The 13,097-nt window shown below is 40.3% G+C and overlaps 1 protein-coding gene across 14 annotated transcripts in view; it reads left to right on the top strand.

Annotated features, from left to right (window-relative positions):
- SPEF2 (sperm flagellar 2) overlaps positions 1-13,097 on the top strand; it is a 76,380-nt gene that overhangs the window by 2,111 nt on the left and 61,172 nt on the right. For 12 of the 14 annotated variants that reach the window (XR_004354404.1, XR_004354403.1, XR_004354402.1 and 9 more), the window contains exons 3-7: positions 4,026-4,278; positions 7,511-7,681; positions 8,990-9,127; positions 10,149-10,228; positions 10,930-11,158. Coding sequence is in view for 11 of the 14 variants with exons in the window: in XM_032675009.1 (XP_032530900.1) it covers positions 4,026-4,278; positions 7,511-7,681; positions 8,990-9,127; positions 10,149-10,228; positions 10,930-11,158 (871 nt within the window). In the remaining 3 variants the exon portion in view is untranslated. The remainder of the gene's footprint in view (positions 1-4,025; positions 4,279-7,510; positions 7,682-8,989; positions 9,128-10,148; positions 10,229-10,929; positions 11,159-13,097) is intronic. The other 2 variants (XM_032675012.1, XM_032675015.1) reach the window with 2 other exon arrangements.

A 13,097-nucleotide genomic window follows, 5' to 3' on the forward strand; every position in this document is an offset into this window, starting at 1 on the left:
GTCATATGTCGAGAGAGATTGATCATACTTCTTCAAGAAAATTATGCATTTTGATTGTAACTACAATAGTAACAGGTTAGACCAAAAATGCAAAAAGCTTTTCAAGGATGTCTCTAGGGATGGAAATACTGTCACTGTCCCTGTGAGCTGTGTAGAGCCAGGAATACAGAGTTGTGGTGTGGTGGTGACCATTACATCTTCACTAAAATGAAAATGGTGGAGATACATTGTGAGGCTCTGAGTGAAGCCCTGGTAGAAAATCATACAAGAAAGTATAGGTTTACAAGTAATTTGGTTTAGTATCTGTCATGAAGAAGAACTGAAAAATGTGAACTTGAAAAGTGTTGTGCAGATCTGTGAGCTTTGGTACATTGATGATGCAGTTCATGGAGTTCCTTGGCTTATGCATCAAGAGTGCCAGGCTGCATGAAATCTTTTTCTTTTGAACCTCTGTTTTTATGTTCTTTGAACTTCCTGTGTATTCACACTCTTTCCTCTGCAAGTCCCACCGATTTTCAAGAGAGCAACTTGAGCACAGCTAACAAAGGCAGCCAACAAAAATCAGTTTTGCACAGCAGTTTTTGTGCTCTGCTTCTAGGACTTCTAGATCTCCCAGGAATTTCTGGGATCATTGGAAAACCCCTGGTAACTCTTTGAGGAACTTTAGAGTACGTGCTGTTGCTGGGAAAAATAACAGGCTTTTACTTCTAGCAGGCTCTAGCAGCTTCTAACAAGTTCTCTTGATTCTTCCCAATAAAAGTGTCCTTTGAGGTGCAGTTAGTGAAGATGCACTTCAGTACATGAAAGAAGTGGTTAGAAACTCTGCTGAGACAGTGCATGTGTGCTCAGCAAGCGTGGGGATGCATGACAGGGCGTGATACCCAATACCCACTGGAACAACTACTCGGAATGTCAGAGGCCTCAAGTCAGATTTCTCTCCAGAGAAAGGAGTTGAGTCTCCCTGTGTCAGACCAAAGGGAATGCCCAGAGTCTTTACATCTTCATGAGTGGGAGGTGATGGCTTTGCCTGCAGAGGTATGTGCTCATGGAGGAGCTGTGTTACCAAGTCAAGCTGCTGCAGAATGAAATCAGTGGATTGGATCTTCTCTGAGACACTGCAGATACAGGAACCTGGACCCGCAGCTGTGCTGAGAGAGAGGCAGGCAGAATCTGGTTGGGTTGGGAAAAGGAGATGACTGGCAAGGAGGTGACTTCTGGCAAGAAAAGGAAGGTGTCTGCTCCACCTGCTGATGTGAAGCTGCAGAACAGGTTGATGGCTGTGGTAGCAGATGAGAGGCTGGTGGCACTGTGCAACAAAACATCTGAGCTGTTGAAGTCTAAACTACATCAGAGCACCAGAGGGAGCAAGTAAATGATAGCACTAGAAAATGGGGGTGCCATCTGCTGACCTGACATGCTAGCCAGAGGGGTTTACTGCATGCTGGGGCTTCAGTCCAGAGCTGCAGAGATTTGTCCAGAACCCTTGCACTGTTATCCCTGCTGCTCTTTTCTGTGGGTACCAAGGATATTGCCAGAGAGACCTGGAGCCACAAGCACAGGGCCCAAATATTTTTTTTTTCTTATTTCTGCTGGTGAGGTGGATGGGCTTGATGAGGAGTAGATAGATTCCACGGGTCAACAAGTGGTTGTGCAGCTGCTGTTAACAGCGGGGATTTGTTTTTCAGAGCTGTGAGATCCTCTTTTGAGAGGGAAGACTGCTAGGAAGATATAGGATCCACCTGGCCAAGATGGACAAAAGCATCTTTGAAACAGCCTGACAAACCTGATGAGGATAGATGTAAACTAGGAATGAGGGGAGAAGGAGAGGATTACTCTCAAACAAGTGAGGAAGTGATGGCCTGGACTGGCAAGCAAGAAGAGGGTGATACGAACAAGAGCAGCAAAACAATGCAGAAGGCCTTCCACCCCAAATGTATGCACACAATTAAGGAAGTGCTGAGAAGATAAGGTTATGGGATAAACATTCACACCTTTTCTAAATTTTTCTACATTTTTTTAAAATCAACACAACTGACTGCCTCTCTGAAGCGCGTGTATACTAAAGCATGGAGCATGGGGATCAAACAGAAGAAATTAGCAGCCTGTGAACTGTTGCTGGACTATCATTGGAATCACAGAGGCAGTGGATTAGCTCACACAACTGGCGTGCTGCCATGGCTGGATATAGGCTCTTTAGGATGGACAGGCTGGGAAGGTGAGGAAGAAGAAGAGCTGCCCCATGTGTGAGACAGCAGGTAAGATCCAAGACCTGCCTCTGTAGCAGCCATGCTGAGTTGTCTTCCTGCATCAAAGGTGGCAGAGTATGGCTCCATTGATCAGCCTCCCTCTCAGGTCTTTGAGTATTTCTCAGACTGCCATGCTGAGGCTGAGATACTTAATGGCTTCTCTGTCCTACTCTATTCTACTGGTAAAACTCGCACTCTGAAATCCCAAGCCCCTGAGACTAACAGGAAAGTCTACAGCAGTTGTTTACCCAGTGTCATCTTGAAAACCTCCGAGGATGAAGACTACACTAACTCTCCAGGCAATTTATTTCAATTTTCTTGACTGTCCTCATGGGGAAAAGACCTTGTCTTATGCCTAGGCAGAAGGGCAACGAGAAGGGCTTTTACAGATATCTCCACAACAAAAGGAAGGCTAGGGAAAATGTGGACCTATTGAGACATCCATAAGACTGTGATATCCCAAGCCTCTGAGACTTACAGGAAAGTCTGTAGCAAGAAAGGAATGTTTAAATAAATTTGACATATGCAAGTCCATGGGACCTGATGACATATACCCACCCGAGCTAAGGGACCTGGCTGATATCACTGCTAGGCCACTCAATAATCTTTGAAAGGTCCTGATAACTTGGAGGTCCCTGGGACTAGAAGACTGCAGCTGCCACTCCTCTCTTCAAGGAATGCAAGAAGGGGGAACATGGGATGTACAAACCAGTCTGCCGCACCTCGCAGAATAAAAAGTTAAGAGGTGGTGTCACTACAGCCTCTCAGTGCATGTGAGATGGTTTGTGACAATAGGGCTCATCTTAACCTTGAATCAATGGCAGAAAAATGTTCAGTAGTTGGAAGCTGCAGTTATATATAATTGGGTAAGAAATAAGGCATGGACTATTATAGAGAGAATAATGAGCCCCTGAACAGTTTCATCACAAAATAAGATGAATACTCTGTTACCAGAAGGTCTTCAGGTAAAATTGGGCATTTTTGTAGAATTGTGCTGGAGCTCAGCTGACTTCAAAAGCTGGTTGGTAGATACAAAGGAACTATTGTGAACTCAAGAGATAGAGCAGTATAGAAAGCATGATGTTCTGACTCAGACTGAAGTTATGGATTTGTTGGATGAAATTTGATGTGTTAGTTGTGATAAACTGATAATTTATTATTATTTGATTTTGCCCTGTATATCTACTGATATTGACTGCTTCCACAGGAGAATCTACATATCATCTACATATCAAGAAAAACAGTAATCTGCAAGCCACTATTTTAGCTTTGAATGTAAATTGCTAATTCTAACCTGTGTGTCCATTTCTTTTTATTGGAGAAGAAATATGTCAAAGTGTTGTGAGGTTTAATGGATAATATAGGCTTTTTTTATCATTATGTATGTTTTGATTGGCAAGAGCTCAAGTGATGATACAGCTATAGAAACTTAATTCAAACTCTGTGTGTGTTTTGTGGATGGGATACCATTAGCTGTGATTGGGGTTAGCTTTTGCTGTCAGATGCACTTTGTGTATTTATGTATCAGGATTTACATAATCCAATGTGATCTTTGTTTTTCCCAGAACTTATACTTAGTAATCAACGTGTGTATACACTGCAGTATAAAACCTAAGCCAAACTGTGTAACCCATTATTTAAGAAAGTCCTCTGTGGGTTTTATTTTTTTCCTCCTCCTGTCTTGGTATTAGGTAAGTATCATGACCATGCTTAATGCAGCAAGTTGGAACTGAAAATAAGTTTATTTTCTGGTTTTTGTTGTTGTTTTTAATCATATAGGGTTGCAGATGCTAAAGTTAACAATTTTTCTCGCCTGGAACCTACACTTCACCTCCTTGGTGTGCCGTTTAATGAGAATGTGGCCCAAGACATCATGACAGGACAACATGGGGCTGCAACAAAGCTTTTATATGAATTGTATATTGCTTTAGAAAAAAAGAGAAAGGCAAAGCACCCTGGAGTAGTCATGGAAGCAATAAGACCCGCCGCAACTACAAATCTTAAGTCTATTGAGAGTGTTTTGTATCCAGAGGTAACTAGCTATGCCTATTTTGTATAAATAGAGAAAAGGTAGCATGTGTTTACATGTACTTTTCAAGTGTATTGCGTGCTTCCCCTCCTCACTTTTTAAATCTCCTGTTCAAAACCCAACACTTACATTGAAAAGAAGCAGTTCTTTGCAATGTCTTATACAGTGGCATTACACAGCTTATCAGTAACTCAGTAGGCTATTGATCTTCTGTGTTCTGTTTTCCTTTGTTTTGGTTCATCCTGTGTTACCTGCTCTATTTTCAAGCTGTCTCCAGACTTAAAATACTATAATAACAAAGCCTAGTAGTTATTCAGCAGCTGCATTTTTACTTTTATCAGTGCAGATTGCAGACTGCATTGTGGTCTAGGTATCAACTTAGACTAATTACCCCTCCAGGAAGCCTGTTTATAACTGTGTTGGGCTTTGTGCCACAGTGATTTGGTTCTTTCTGTTACATGTCTCTCCATATATTTATACTACACTCCAGCCAGCAATAATCATGTGCTGGGTAATACAAAGAGAAAAAAACAGAAGGAAAAGAGAGTAGCTAAGAGGAAGTCAGTATTGGTGTAGTAGGTTCTGTTAAAGACATTCTTCTTGTTTTCAGCAGTAAGATTCAGCATGTGCAAACCATTATTTATTAGCAGGATGGGCTGTTTTTAATAAACTATATATCATGAATCAAATTCATTTGGGTAAAATTTCACATTTTTTTCTGGCACACTTCCTGGAAGATAGTCTGCAGGCAGAAAGATTATGAACAAATGCAAGGACAGTACCAGAGAGTTGAAGTATCCCTTCAGCTATAGAGGGATAGCTTAAAGAAGTTAAGCAACTGCAAGTAGGTCTGGTCTTTAGGCAGGCAGAATGGCATTTGAGTCATAGAATAGTTGAGGTTGGAAGGGGCCTCTGGAAATCGCTTAGTCCATCCCCACTGCTCCAGGTAAAGCCAACTAGAGCGTGTTGCTCAGGACCTCGTTCAGTGTGGTCTTGAGTATCTTCAAAGTTGGAGGCTTCTCAGCTTGTCTAAATTATTTGCCACCCTTTCAGTAATTTTTTCATTGTGTTTAAGTTGAATTTTCTATATTTAAGTTTAAATAGAATAGAATATGTCAGTTAAAAGGGACCTACAATGATCATCTAGTTCAACAGCCAGACCACTTCAGGGCTGACCAAAAGTTAAAGCCTGTTATTAAGGTCATTGTCCAAATGCCTCTGAAACAGCGACAGACTTAGGGCATATACCACCTCTCTAGGAAGCCTGTCTCAGTGTTTGACTACACTCTCAGTAAAGAAATGCTTCCTAACATGGGGTCTGAACCTCCCCTGGTGCAGCATGGGATGAATCCCATGGCTGGAGTGTGACTATAAATGGCTACAGGCTTTTTAGAAGAGACTGAAGAGGAAGGAGAGGCAGACAGGTTGCCCTCTACATAAAGAGATGGATTGTGAAGAATTGTCTCCAAGGCATAGACATGAGCAGTTGAAAAGCCTATGGCTAAGAATCACAGACCAAGGCAAAAAAGGGAACCCTGTAGTTGGTGTCTGCTACAGTCCACCTGACCAAGGGAACCTATTGACAAAACCTTCTTACTCCAGCTACGGAGACATTGTGCTCGCAGGCTCTTGTCCTGCTGTGGGACTTCAGCCGCCCTGACATCTGCTGGGAAAGTAGCACAGAGACTCCTGGAATGCATGAGATAACTTCCTGACCCAAGAAATAGCCCAGAGGGATGTGTTTCTTGATCTGTTGGTCACCAGTGCAAACAAGATAATTGGGGACATCAAGACTGCAGGCAGCCTGGGTTGGAGTGATCATGCCTTGGTGGAGTTTGCAGTCCTCTCCTTCTCTCTAAATTGGAGAGGCATGGATTTGATTGGTGGACTGTTCAGTGGGAAGGAACTGCCTTGCTGGTCACTACCAGAGGGGGGTAGTCAATGGCTCAGAGTCCCAATGGACATCAGTGACAAATGGTGGCCCCTCAGGAGTCCGTGTTGGGACTAGTGTTATTTAATATCTTCATCAATGACAAAGTCATCAAATGCCCCCTCAGCAAATTTGCAGATGACACCAAGCTGAGAGGTGTGGTTGCCACACCTGAAGGACAGGATACCATCCAGAGGGACCTGGACAAGCTTGATCGGTGGGTCCATGGGAATCTCAGGCAGTTTAACAAGACCAAGTACAAGGTGATGCACCTGAGTCAGGGCAACCCCTGGTATCCAGGCTGGGGGATGAGCAAATGAAGAGCAGCCCTGCTGAGAAGGATTTGGGGGTGCTGGGGGGTGAGAGGCTGGACATGACCTGGCCGTGTGCATTTACAGCCCAGAAAGCCAAACATGTCCTGGGCTGCCTCAAAAACAGTCAAGGTCAAGGGAGGGGATTCTGCCTCTCAACTCCTCTCTAGTGAGACCCCACTTGGAGCACTGCATCCAGCTCTGGGGTCCTCAGCAGAGGCAGGATGTTGACCTGTTGGAGCGAGTCCAGAGGAGGCCACCAAGCTGATTGCAGGGATGGAGCATCTCCTACTAGGCAAGGCTGAGAGAACTGGGATTGTTCAGCCTGGAGAAGAGAAGGCTTCAAAATGACCTAATTGTGGCCTTTGAGTGCCTGAAGGGAACCTGCAAGAAAGATGAAGAGAGACTTTTTAGAAGAGCATGTAGTGATAGAACAAGGAGGAATGGCTTCAAACTGAGAGTAGGTTTAGATTAAATATTAAGAAAAAATTCTTTGTTGTGAGGGTGGTGAGGCACTGGAAGAGAGAAGCTGTGGAGTGTTCAAGGCCAGACTGGACAGGACTTCGACCAACCTGGTCTAGTGGAAGGTGTCTCTGCCCAGGGCAGGAGGGTTGGAACTAGATGATCTTTAAGGTTCTTTCCAATCCAAACCATTCTGCGATCCTATGATTCTATGCTTCTATTCCTACATGTCCTCTCACTAGATACCAGGAAGAAGAGCACAGCACCTCCCTCTGCACTTCCCCTCCTCAAGAAGCTCTACAAAGCAATGTGTCCTTTTCTCTAAACTAAAGAAAGTTTGGCATCATTCAAATTCAAATCTCTGTTCTTTTCAATGGAGCTAGTCCTGGTTTTCTATTCAAACATGTTTAGATGTTTATTCTGTGCCCATTAACACAGGAAAACACAGTTTGAAATAAACATCTTATGATTGTCATATTTAATTATGTTTATTCCTGTTTCTGACTCTTCATTGCTTGATGTTTAATTTTAGCGTTTGAAAACTTCAGTGCCACGTCAGGCTGATTTGCAGCTACAGCAGATTTCGGAGCGTTTTGAAACAAAATCCAAGGCAGTAGCAGATAAAATAGCTCGTACACATTTTGCAGAGCAGCAGAGAGCTCAGAAGCTCCAAGAAGAGCAAAGAACTCAAGACATTGAAAAGGTGACTGCTTACTTTTTATAGACTTCTGAAGGTGTATTTTCTTAAGGATATGTGCCTAATGGATTAGTTAAAGCCAATGTGAAGGATTCTTAGTTCTGTGCTACACGGTCATATTTATACAAGAACGAAGGAAAAGACTATATGTGGAAATCCTTAATATGTAGACACAGAGTCAATATACTCTTATGAGACTTTAAAAACGTTACTATTTAAAAGTCACATAGTTTAAAAATGAGAGTACTTATGTTTTGTCATGTGTGGAAAATATCTATAGACTTCAAGACTAAGTGTAAATTTCACAACTTGTATGTGTTTGAGATGTCCTTGTAAAAGAGCTTTGTGACATTCTTCTTTTGTAAAGAAAAGAAGCATTGTTCAAAAGCAGGAAAAGACAGGGAAAGGGGGCCTAGTGGGTATGGCCTCAGAACATCTTGTACTTCTATGTAGCCATTCTGATAAAGTAAAAAAAGAGAAAGGAATTTGTTTAGACATGGGAACACTCATCCAAAGTACAGCTTACAGTTTATATTGAGGAAATGGCGAGCTATCTGAGGTGTTGAACCACACAGAAGATGTAGTTGACTAATTTGGTATGTGTTTTATATGGCTAATTAAGGGACAGAGTCTTGCTGTGATTATTTAACTGTTCTATTGTCACTACATGAACAAGAAGGAAAAGTCAGTTCATGTATCTAGAAAAGAAAATACAAACAATATCCAAAATATAACAAAAAAAGTTTAAAAGAAAATTTATTAGTACCTTATTTGATATATTATATGTTTTTGACTGACTTTGACTTTTTGTATAAAAAAGTATTTTTTCTACTTATATCAACCTTTACCCACAGGTATCTGTAGTGTAATTTATATGTTTGTTACTTCTTGGTCTTCTGAGACTCACTGTTCACCAGTAGTATTACCTAATGTGTTACCTAATGGTATTCTCATTTTCTGTACTAGGAAACTGGTATTTTCAGTTTCTGTGCTGTATTCAAACCTGAAACAGGTAACACACTAGAACTAGAATTCAGTGAAAGCCCCTAAATACCTGTAAGACACTGATCCTTTGCTCCAGTCTGAAGCCTGATAAGCTCTTCTTTCCTCCTGAAAGATTGTTTTCTTTCTGGTTTAATTATGTTTATTTCATATAAATATATTAAGTAAATGTATGTATTTATCTATCTATCTATATCTATATCTATGTATAAAGTACCGTATTACTTCAGAAATATTTAGGTAGTATATTAGGGCCATATGTTGTATTTTGTTTCAAACTATGTATCTGAACACAAGATATTGAATATTCAGGATCACATTGGAAGAAGGAGACAAAGTGAAGTAGCGCACAGGATTCAAACATCTGGTTTAAAGGTTCCAAAGCCTCCACCAAGACCCATCATAAAAGCTATTGAAACTAAAAAATTGTTAAAGAAAAGAGAAGCAGAGGTAATTATCATCTATCCTCTTTTAATGTTAATTATACTAACTCAAAAAACATGATTTTTGGGAACATTTACACTTACAAATACTGTACTTACATCATGCAAAAGCTGCTGCTATATAACTATTAAAATATAGTAGACTCAGGCAGTGAAATGGGCTGAATACTTATACACATCATAATTCTTCATTTGTTTCTTAATAAAAACTGTTTTGACATAAGAGAAAATTTGTATTGAATATATACCATAGGTAGGTACTAATTTGATTTCTAAAACTATTTTACCTTCTAGCCTATTGAGTTCAATATGTGAAATAAAAGCATTAGCATTCCTTTCTCATTTGTGCCTGATGAAGTTTTGCACGATAATATTTGAACTGTTCTGTAACACACTATAAAGCTGTCTGCTCTATTAAAAATGTTACTAGTAGCTGAAATTGACAATTGTCTTAAATCAAGAGATGATAGCAATGCACCATTAAAAAAAAATCTGTATTATCTAGTACGGAAGAGTACTTGGATTGTAATTCAAGTTCTTGGATTGTGTTATCATCAGGGGTGTAAATATTACCAGTTTTTACAATTGTGCAACTGTCACAGATGTATTTAGAGTGTAGTAACATAGTTGCTTGAGTAACTATTGGGGATACTACTGATTCAAAAGCAGATGATAGCCCAGAATATCCTTTCAAATCCCTGAATGGTGAGAGTTATGTAAACTGCTGAAGTTCTATGCAAAATCAGAATTATCCTGCAGAATGAATAGCTGCAAATTTTTAGGATATTCTGGCTGGTGGAAGTAGGTGTAGCAAGGGACAGGCAACAAGGGAAGAAGCAAAACGTAGAAGAAGGAAATAGTCTTGCCTTTATTCTTGGTCTAGCTGATGCTTAAAGTATTTTCACTGTAAGCCTTTCTGTTGTACATGCATGACAGAAAAGTAATTCCCTAATACTTGTTCTGTTGAACCTTCTTTGTGATGTTTTGTGAAGAGAAAGGAAACATTAAATTTTGTGTTACTTCTTCAGAACGTGTACAAGGAAATAGACAAGTTTGAGAAGTCTATGACAGGAAATACCTTTGAATTACACAGCCAGGTGACCGACAGGTAATATTTGGATATTAGATTGCTAAGAACAGACAGGATCCTACCTCAGGTGTCTGCTATCTATGTAGACAGCTACTTGAGGAAAAAGTAATGTCTCATTTAGTTTAAACTGTGATTGTTCTTTGAGTGATTGTCCCATATTTCAATTCCAACATGGTTACAGTGTCTTTACCTTCCCTTTAGTTGTAGTAGGGATGGCTCAAGCTTCCTTCACTACTTTTTGTCACATATACAGCAAGAAATGGATCAAAGTGCATCTCTTCTCTTAATTTTAATCACTGGGTCTTTGAGGTCATTTAGCCTTGCAGAGAGGTGGGAATGGCTCTGAATATGCATACACAGTAACACATTTCAAAGGAAATAGAGAGAAGTAACTTTCTTCTTGAAACTTGCCTGTATTTTGATTTATTTGTGAATAATTATAAGTAATAGTCACTGTCATCTTTATTGATATGTATGCCCTACTGACAAGAGGTGATAGTCATCCATACTGCTGTAGATATTTCTGTGTGTAAACCTGTAACTGCAAAACTGTACTCAGAGTGATATCTTGAGGAGTAACCCAGTAACAAAGGCACCAAGTAGCCACAGTACCCTCAGAGTGATGTTGTACATTTGTTAGGGATATGTATGTAAACACCTTTAAGAACCATGATTCATATTAAGTCAGAGATCTTTCTCTTTTTAATCTTTTCAATCAGTGATATGCAAGAATCATTGCAAACACAGAAATTGCAAGAAACAACTCAAGAAACTACTCAAGAAACTACAGCACAGACAAAAACTGAGCTGTTAAGTGTTTATTCAGATGGTGAATATATAAGGAAAATTCAAAAACGTTTAGAGGAAGATACATTTGCTAGAGAACAACGAGCAAAGAGACGACGAAAAATGCTAATGGACCAGTTACTAGCACATGAATCTGAAGAGGTGAGAAATTGTATGCTGAACTATAGCGTCCATGTGCAGTTAGCAATCTAAAAATTTGCTTACAAATATAAAATCAGAACACTTTTGGAGAGGATGAAGGAAGATACATGCACTACTTTTATGCCAACCATTGGCTTTCCTTGAGAAATAGGGAAGGTTATCTGTTATTTCTCACAACCTTTATGTCATACACCATACTTACAAACTACAAAAGATTAATGAAGGCAGCAGAGCAAAGATTAAAAAAATCAGTTGAAGATCTGCCTTCTATTCCCTGCCACCCCCACCTCCCCCGCCCCAAACTTGAACAAAGAGAAGAATCAAACTCAATTTGCAGATCAGAGCTTTGATTTTTGATGTGTTGTGGAATAGAAGATATGTCTCTGGAGAATGTCTGTGTTTTGTCTAAAAATGGATGTTGCAGGTTACTCCATTTGAATCCTGCCCTGTAAAGCACAAGGCTTTTAAGATTTCTCTTCAGATACTCCTTATTCAAAAAGCAGCTCTTAGATTACTGATTTCACATGTCTTCTCTTTTATAGTGATTGTGTAGAAACAGAACTTGTAATTTGCTGGGTTTCTGTGATTTCTGGTTATCATTTATTTTAGTGTTTCACTGTGAGTCCTTAGCTTAGATCATGTGTGTTGAACCCACTATAGCTGGGACTTTCTCCACTGCTGGTGCATAATAATAGCATTTCAGATGTGTAGCATATATTTTATATATATGTATATATTTTTAAGCCTTGGCGTGTAATGTCTGGAGATTGAAGAGGAGACTTATCCCAGTCTACAACTTCCTCATGAGGGGAAGAGAAGGTGCAAGCACTGATCTCTTCTCTGTGGTGATCAGTGAGAAGAACCAAGGGAATGGCCTGAATTTGTGTCAGGGGAGGTTTAGGTTGGATATTAGGAACAGGTTCTTCACTCAGAGGGTGGTTGGGTACCAGAACAGACTCCCCAGGAAAGTTGTCATGGCACCAAGCCTGACAGAGTTCAAGAAGCATTTGGATAATACTCTCAGGTGTGTGGTGTGAGTCTTGGGGATGGTCCTGTACAGGGCCAGGAGTTGGACTCGATGATCCTTGTGGGTCCCTTTCAACTCAGCATATTCTGTGATTCTGTGAGACTATTTGGAAATGTTAAGAAAAAATTTAATTTGTTGAGGTAGTCCTCTGGGAATTAGATACTTCTCAATGTCTATCTTTGATCTATATTCTTGAAAAATACCTGTAGTAGCTTAGACCAAGAGTGCATCTATCCATGTATCCTATCTCTGAGTTTTCATTCAAAGAGATTTTATATCATGTTTTTGGTGATATCCATAGGCCATGAAGAAGTTTTGCAATCCAGTTGCCTGAAATCACTGGAGTCCCAAAACTTGCTCTTTAATTGCTCTCACCTCTTGCAGCCCTGGCAGCCTGGACTAGGGGTTCCAAAAGTCCTGGCTGTCAGTCACTGGGGTGCTTGGTGGATACAGCAGCTGTAAGCCAGCAAAGCCAGCCAGTGCTGTGAGGTCACACAGCTGGTCCACCTGAGGTTTAGGACAAGCCTTATCAGTTTGGGATGGAGGAACTGTAGCAATGTGCTGCCAATCACGCAGGCTCCAGGGAGGCTCCAAATCAAGGCAAAACTAACAATAGTGTTCCTAAATTCCCAGGAAAAAAAAATAAGCTTTGATATAGGAACAATTGAAGTCACAGACTGCAGGGACTAGAAGGAAAGACAAGTGAGCATTTGACTGGAACAGTAGTTTGACCAGATCAGAGAATCTGTTTAGTGGTAATTTGGTTCTAAATTAGCAGAGGAAGAGATGTTTGGTTGGAACTTCGAGATTTCAGAAATTAGGTACTGCTTGACTTAAGAGAACTGGGAAGCAAACTAAGGTATTTTCTTTAAAAAATAAATGAATATACAAAATAATTGAAAATTACTTTTC

This window comes from Chiroxiphia lanceolata, chromosome Z, assembly GCF_009829145.1.
Source record: "Chiroxiphia lanceolata isolate bChiLan1 chromosome Z, bChiLan1.pri, whole genome shotgun sequence".
Taxonomy (NCBI): Eukaryota; Metazoa; Chordata; class Aves; order Passeriformes; family Pipridae; genus Chiroxiphia; species Chiroxiphia lanceolata.